The sequence below is a fragment of the Apaloderma vittatum genome, unplaced genomic scaffold, assembly GCF_000703405.1.
Source record: "Apaloderma vittatum isolate BGI_N311 unplaced genomic scaffold, ASM70340v1 scaffold37136, whole genome shotgun sequence".
Lineage (NCBI taxonomy): Eukaryota > Metazoa > Chordata > Aves > Trogoniformes > Trogonidae > Apaloderma > Apaloderma vittatum.
This window is the reverse complement of record NW_009722910.1, coordinates 4,690-12,204: the sequence shown is the minus strand read 5'-3', so window position 1 is coordinate 12,204 and position 7,515 is coordinate 4,690. Positions and strand designations below refer to the sequence as shown.

Genomic DNA, 7,515 nt, shown 5'->3' with positions numbered 1-7,515 from the left:
CAAGCATCCAGCCTGGCTGAGGACAACCCTGCCCTCCTTCGTCCCACTGCACCCCTCTGTGCGCAGTCCTGTTCCCAGCCACGCTCCAATGCACTCTAAGGAAAAGAATGAGCAGCCCATTACAAAGAAAGAAATGTCAAACATGGGGCTCAGCAAGATGCTCTTTCCAAGTTCTTTGTGGTGGGTTTTTTCCCTTCTCAGGACAGGCATGAGCTGCTCAGTGAGCTCCCAGCTCCCCATCACTTCAGCAGTTGCTTCCCTGCCAAGACGGGATCAGCAGCGGTTTTTCCTCACAAGCAGCAGGAAGGATTTTTTTTTATTTATTTTTTTTTACACTGAAGCACCGCTGCCCTTCGCTCTTCAGCCTCTTCGTTCCGCCACGGCGGACCTTCAAACACTTGCGTGGCAAGACATTGCAGCGACTCGCTCGAGGGCAGCCGTACCCTCCTCTGTTCCGGTTCATATCCCCAAGATTTCGGCGAATGCTCAAGCCCGTCGGACGTGCTGGGAGCCAGCGTCATCTTTTTGGCGCTTGGCCCGCGCGGATCTCCTTTTTGCCTTTGGCCACGTGCTTGGCAGAGGGCTGGACCGCAGAAGCCAAGTCAAGCGCGTTACCTAAATGTTATCGTAGGGCACCGCGAGGCCGATGTTGTAGTTGTAACCGGTCACTTCGTCGTAGGAAGAACGGCAAATAGGAAGGACGCTTTCTACTGCCAACTGGTCCGCTGAGAACTCGTAGGCGTAAATGGTTCCCCGATGCCTGTACAAAACACAACCCAGACTTAGCCTCGATTACGTATTTCCACCGGGGAAAACAAACAAAGCTGGAGATTGCCATAAAGGATTGAAATTTGATGCTTCAGAAGCTGAATGCAAAAGCCCGTCCCTTCCACCCTGGGGCCCTCTGAGCAGTTTGAACAGAGAAAACTCCCTCCTGCCTCCTTCCAGGGACCCCACCAAGCCTGGGAGCGATCGGTGAATCATTCCCCGTAGCTGCAGAGGCACGACTGTCATCTGCTGCAACGCTTCTCATCTATTCAGGAAGGGGGAAGACAAGTACATTGTGGTTTGATAGTTCAATTAGACATGCTAACAGCCATCTGAGATGCAAATAGCAAAACGTGGAGTTTAAATATCAGTAATTTTCCTTTAGGAGGAGGTATCACTCCTGATGTTTAGAGCAAAGAAAGCGCTGCGTTCCCCATCTGGCTTCCATGGCCTTTACATTCCCCTGCTGCTAAAGTATTTTTGCTGGACTCAAAAGTAAATAAAGAGCCAAATCATCGATGGTTTTGAAAAACCTTACCTTTAAACTTTATCTTTTCAGTGCTATGTTACGCCTTATGTTAGTGCTATGCTTTTAGTGCTTACGTTACTGCTCTGGATCACGGCTCAGGTGCTCAGCGTGCCATTTTACAACACGGAATAAAGCAGATCTTTGCGGCGCCCAAAGCCCTACACCCTTCAGAGCCGGCTTACTCACTTGCGGTGCGCGGCAAAATCGTCGTCCATGATGCTGGTGCCTCGGGGAGTTTTCTCATCGGGAACGTTTGCGGTGATGAGGCTGTGAGAATTAAACCAGACGTGACGGACCGGATGCCTGAAAAATAACCCGCAACAGCACTGGGTGAGATGCCGCCCGCCTTAGACTCCCCAAACCCGAGTGCAGCGAAGGAATCGCCCTGGATTAAACAAGAATTCATGTAAACCAGCGCCCTCCCCACGGCCGGAGGGTGGGAAGCTGCACCTTTGGCTCGTTTCCTCCTGGCTGGAGCAGATCAACGCAGCTTTTACCCCCATCTAGCGGGCTCTCACCAGAACACACGTGGAGGTCGGAAAATATTTCAGACACTGGGCAGCACCCAGGTTGCCGCCTTGCTTCCCCGCTCTAAGGACTGCAGCAGCACATGCCTGGAAGAGCAAGGTGCTTCCCAAAACGAAGGATGGGGACCCCCAGGACCCCCATACTCCACCCAAGACCCCCCTATGCTCCCAAATACTGAGCTGTGATGCACAAGCTAAGAGCTCTGGTCTTCATTCCTTTTCCTCTCAGTGGTGAATCACTGCAACAGCCTTTACTGTTCACGTAGGAGTAACTCATCTTCTCAGATTGAGACAGTTTATCTCCAAGACCCTAACGTGACTCTTGTCATCTCCCTTAGCTTTCCATTCATGACGCTGGGCTGTAGGCATGGGCAACAACACACCCACCTTCTTACCTGTGAAGGCCTTTTTGATGGAAGTGATCCCTCCTGACTGCCAGAGAGATTGAACAGTATTTCAAAAGGTTTAATTGAATGGCTTCGCTTTTAGCACACCCTCAAAGCTCAGACCTGCAGGGCCTGCCCTCCTTCTTGGCACGCTCATTAACGCCGCGGCAGGAGACAATCAATGCGATATGGTCCCTAATGCATCAGCCGCATCGCAACGGGCTTCATAATTCATGGGGTCAAGAGAGAAGAAGATACCTGCTATTAATCAACGACACCTCCAACGTGAACTTCTCTGACTGTAAATACCTCACCTAGCTCCTCTTTGAGGGAAGATCCATCAAAAAAATAAATAAATCAGGATTTATCTGTTCATTTTATTAAGGCTATCACTCTGACTTACAAGGGGCTAAATCTCCGAGGTCTTCATTTAGTAAAAGCTAACGCACCCTGGAACTGTGCCTTGATCAGGAAACCCTAATTTGGCTGTAGCAACTAATAGCTCCAGGATACTGATCTCTGCTTGTACTTTCAGTACCGTACTTCTTGTGCTTTTGGTACAAAGTGGTATTTTAATATTTAAATGAGCTTAAATACCAGCCTGGCTTTGATCACTGCCACTAAGGGAACGTGTGAATCGGGTGAACAGCAAAGCAGGTGTTGTGTAAGGATGGAGTGGGTACAGACAGCCAGAACCAGTCGCTCAGAAAACAACAGCCAGGAGCCCAGCATCTGAAATCCAAGGTTCAGTCAAGTAAATAACGCCAGGGGATGGGGCAAGGAGAAGACACCAAGTGAACTTTGTGGAAAATCCAGGGGACACAATTTCCGTACCCCTTTACGTCGACCAAAGCGCTCTTTTTAACTAATGAGTACAAAGCCTACGACAGCTAAAGGAAACACACAGAGAAACATGCACAAGGTTTTCACTCCAGGTGGGGCGGCAATCTGTTCCCCAATCACATGAAAACGAAACAGAACTCTCAGAAGCTTCAGGCACGGGCATGTTATCGTTTTGGTCTCAGATTATCCCATTCCCACCCTCCTCCTGTCAGCCAGAGCCGACAAACGCCCTCGCACCAGGAGCCCAGGCACCCTTACCTGGCGTGCATTTCCCAGAGCTTGGTGCCCATCCGTTGGTCCCACACGCAGACCAAGCCCTCTTCTCCTCCGCTGACGATCTTCCAGTCATCCATCTGGACGGCAGACACTCCCAGCTGGTGGGCATAGAGGGAGCACAACGATTCGCTTTTGCGGAGGTCGAACACCCGGACCCTAAGCGGAAGCAGAGAAAGAAGAGAGATGAAAGCAGCTGCAGATCTGCAGCCCCTGCTGCTGAGAGCACGATCACTTTTGGGGTTGGGAAGGGATGTCTAGGACAGCAGGAGTCCCACGGCTACGACAGGGCCAGAAATCCAGTGCAGCTGACACTTTTCATCACTGAATTTTCACTCAGACTTTCATTATCAAAGATTTATTTTTTTTAAGACAGACTTTTCCCACCATACAGGACCTCTCTGTCTCTTTACAAGCGCTAAGTGATAGAAAATGGAAGTGAAATTTGGAGAAAGCTCCTCTGTCTGTGCCTCCCAAAACGTCAGCAACGCTGCGAGGCACGAAGTAGCACCTTTTGGGCATATCCTACCCCTTGGTGCCTAACTCACGTCCACTACGGCCAAGGGGTAGTATTATTATGAGGATCAAGGAAAGGGCTATTATTATAAAGATTTAGGAAGCAACTAAGTATGTGGCAATTCAAAAGACAAGTCAAGGGAATTATAGGTTTATACGCTCGAGTTAATCAGCAATATTGAAACAAAGCTGCCCACAAGCACCCAGCAATCAGTATCTCTTCTGATTTCAAAAACGCAACTACTGATTGCGGTACATCTGGTTTTCAGAAATTATTGATCGCTCAGACATGGCACTTTGAATCGAGGACACAGCTGGAAGCAGGACTGTAGAAAAAGAGCTCAGGATTTCAACCATTGCAACAAGTCCACAGGACAGGTTAAAGCTATGGGTGTTAAGTTTTAAACCCAGCACGCTGACCACAAAGGAGCGTGGGGTTTTGGATCCTTATATATCGAGATCAACAGATAAAGCAAAGTGCATAAGCAAATAAAAAAACCCGTAGGGAGTGAAAGCAGAAGGGAAAATACTGATCTCAGATTTGAAAAGAAGCCAGAGAAAGTTCCTCCCAGCTGATGGCTATCAAGACCGAAACCACCAGGTACACATTAATTCCAGAAAAGGCCAAAACACACTTGTTCCAACACATTAACTGTGCTTCAATCCATACCCCTGCTATGATCCTAATGGCCTTGCAAGTCTTTCCTCTTCCCTCCGCAAACGGAGATCGCATCATATGATTTTACAAATAACACATTTCGGCAACCGAAACAAAAAGGCAACAGAACGGTCCAAAACTCCAACAGAGCAATATCCATCTGACACGCAGAAACCCGTGCTGGAACCGAGCGAGGAGCGTGCTTTGTGCGGCTCAGCAAACGCCCTCAGGAAAACCACCGCCGCAGCTGCTGATGGTGGAAAGGACTTCTTGCTTTCTCCCACTCCAGCAGAGAGTAGTTCTGGCTACATATTAGAGCTCCACTTTGGGTAAGGATGGGGTATTTTTGGAAGCGTTCGCACCCAGCGCTCTCCCTGCCTTGCTGCATGTGTTCTGCACGGCAATCAAAGCTTCTTCTCTTTGGTATAAGCACAGTTGGAAGCGATGATCTGATTGTGTCCCCGTTATTTCACTAGTGAGCGCCCAGGTTTCCGGCAGGTGTCCATTCTGGCACACCCTTGGAAGAATCAGAGGCACACTCGAGCCGCTTAGACGCGCTTTTTAAAAAAAAAAGAAAAGAAAAGCATTTTGCAAATTTAATGTGATGCTCTAATGCGGCCCTGGCAGGGTCCAACATCTCCTGCCTCAGCAGCTGGGCTCAGCAGGAGAACATCAGACTCTTCCGAGTCCAAGGGGGCTGCAAGGAAGGTGTTCTTGTGGCCAGGCTCCGACTCTCCTGTCGGACTATCCCAGAAGTAAGCTTGACCGCCTTCAGGAGCGCAGGGAACGCATGTTTTGACCCCCACCTTTCAGCGACAGTACACACCGGCCTTGCCGTACGTTTGCTCTCCCAGCGCTGTTTTTTGGGTTCTGCCAAGAAGGGGGCTGCTGAGCATCAGTGCACGCTCCCTGTTTTCGGATCTCTAAGTAATCAAACAAATCATCGAGGCTTCAGGAGTATTTCAGGGACGGAAAGACAGACTTTATAGGTCCTACCAAAACCACTGACCGCTGAGATACACAAGCTCTTGCCTCCCGGGTGCCAAACTCAGCCGGTGAACTACTGATTCCCAACTTCTTGCTATTTTAGTGGTGGCCAACCCCTCGAACTCAGTCAGTGCTTGAGCTGAAAAAGGGACAAACTTTCTGGAGGGGAAAGTGCGCAGATATTTACTCTGGTATGAATGGAGTAAATTTAAATCTCGCTTAAGGGATATCAACTTCATCAATTCTCCATCATGCAAGAGATTAAAACTGGAGGTAGTTTTATTGGGGCGCTTTGGAAAACTGATTGTCTGCTTTTAGAGGAGAAAAACTTCCCAAGCGTTCAATTACATGTGTCAAACTTCAGATATTTCCTTTATCCTCTTTGCTGAGGAAAAGTGAGCCTTGCTTGCAGTGCCTATTCACTGAGAAGAAAAAAAAAAAAAAGCTCTTCTGACAAAATAATCATTTTTGCAAGCTGCTGCACTGGCGGGACAGAGGTCTGGGATTTGGCAAAGGGAAGTATCCGCCTTACAATCTGATACCCACCGCCACACCAGACCACCACCTGCAGCCCGATGCCCAGCGCAGAAAGGAGGAGGGAAGGAAGAGGGAGCCATTAGAGACTGGCTCCTCGCCATCCCACATCTCCTTTGGTGCACTGGATCAGACCCCACAAACAACTAGCCAAAAAAAGAAAATCTAAAAATTGGACTCAAAGGGTCTTTTTAAGCACTTTAATCCTTTCGCACTGCCTGTTCCCAGCGCGTCCATTCCTGGCACCAGATATTGCGCTGGGAAAATCCTACTCCCCAAGCCAAGGAGTTAAAGAGAAAGCTGCTAATCAGCTAAATAGAAGCTGGAATCTGTTCATATGAAAGTCTCTTTTTTTTTTGTCACCTGAGGGACATCACAGTGTTCCGAAATACACTCTTGACATCATTTGGCAGACAGACCCATCTCATCCTACATGATTCATCCCTTAGGTTATTTTTTTAATATCAGAAAGTGAGCTTTTAAATGCCAAACTAATTTTGCGGGTGGCGGCGGGGAAGTGGAAGATATTCCAAGCGGTCTCGCTGGGCTGTACACCAACTGCGTCCACCAAATGGCTTAAAAAGAAAAGTCTTCCCGTGGAGCTTTCTGCAACAAAGCAAACCGGCAGCCACGTCCAACTATTACCTAATATTTTGTTCCTGAAGTTCACGCAGGCTGCACGCGAAACGTCCGAGGAGGAACAAATTCTAGCAGGTCCAGATGTAGGACAGCAGGACAGGAAGGAAGCTGATTTGACATGGGTAGTACCTACCTTCTGTCTTTATTGCCTGTAACAAGCATGTTTGGAGGACTGTTCTGGAGGTTGACACAGGTAAAGTCACCTAGCGAGTTGCCCATCTTCTTCAGACACTGACTTGTTTCCAGATTGTAAAGAAGAATCTGGCACAAAGAGAACAAACAGCGGCGAAACGGAGCGTGAGCACAACGACTACAATTTGCTGCAGCATCAAGTAGAGCAGAGCTATCACCACTCGAGACGGTTCGGCAGGACTCGTCTCTCAGTGTGCTGAAACATAACCAAGACACAGATCTCACCCTATGAAGAAGGGCAACAACCCCCTCAGAAGTAAGGAAATTAAGTTTCCCAATGGAATCCACCAAGAAGTGGGGCTGCAAGGCTCTTGCCAACCGCTATCGGACCGGCACAGCTCTCAGGCAGGCAAAGCGAGCCACGTGGATTTTCTCCAGGTCCAATTTTTTATGGCTTATGTGGAAAAGTAAATAGTTTCTTCATCGTTTTCAATTTTTGAAAGAGGAGTACGAGCAAACAGAATCAACATTACGGAGGTTTAGACAAGTGGACTGTGCGAGAAAGATTCAGTCAAATCCAGCAAAACGCCCAGAGCAGAACGGAACAGCGCCCCAGCGCCGACAGGCTCGGCTGAAAGCTCTGGTACAGAGCAGGCAGAAACAGGTTAAGAGAAATACTACATCTGAAGTGGCAGTTCAGCTGGGAAAGGAATAAAAACAACT

At 48.6% G+C, this 7,515-nt stretch overlaps 1 protein-coding gene across 1 annotated transcript; it reads right to left on the bottom strand.

Moving 5' to 3' along the window:
• Positions 1-615: 615 nt before the first annotated feature.
• LOC104275861 (F-box/WD repeat-containing protein 8-like) lies at positions 616-6,921 on the bottom strand (the record flags this gene model as incomplete). Its single annotated transcript, XM_009871926.1, has 4 exons — positions 616-760; positions 1,484-1,600; positions 3,312-3,485; positions 6,794-6,921. Coding segments are annotated over 4 exons (564 nt in total), but the record flags the coding sequence as incomplete, so codon positions are not given.
• Between the last annotated feature and the right edge of the window lie 594 nt (positions 6,922-7,515).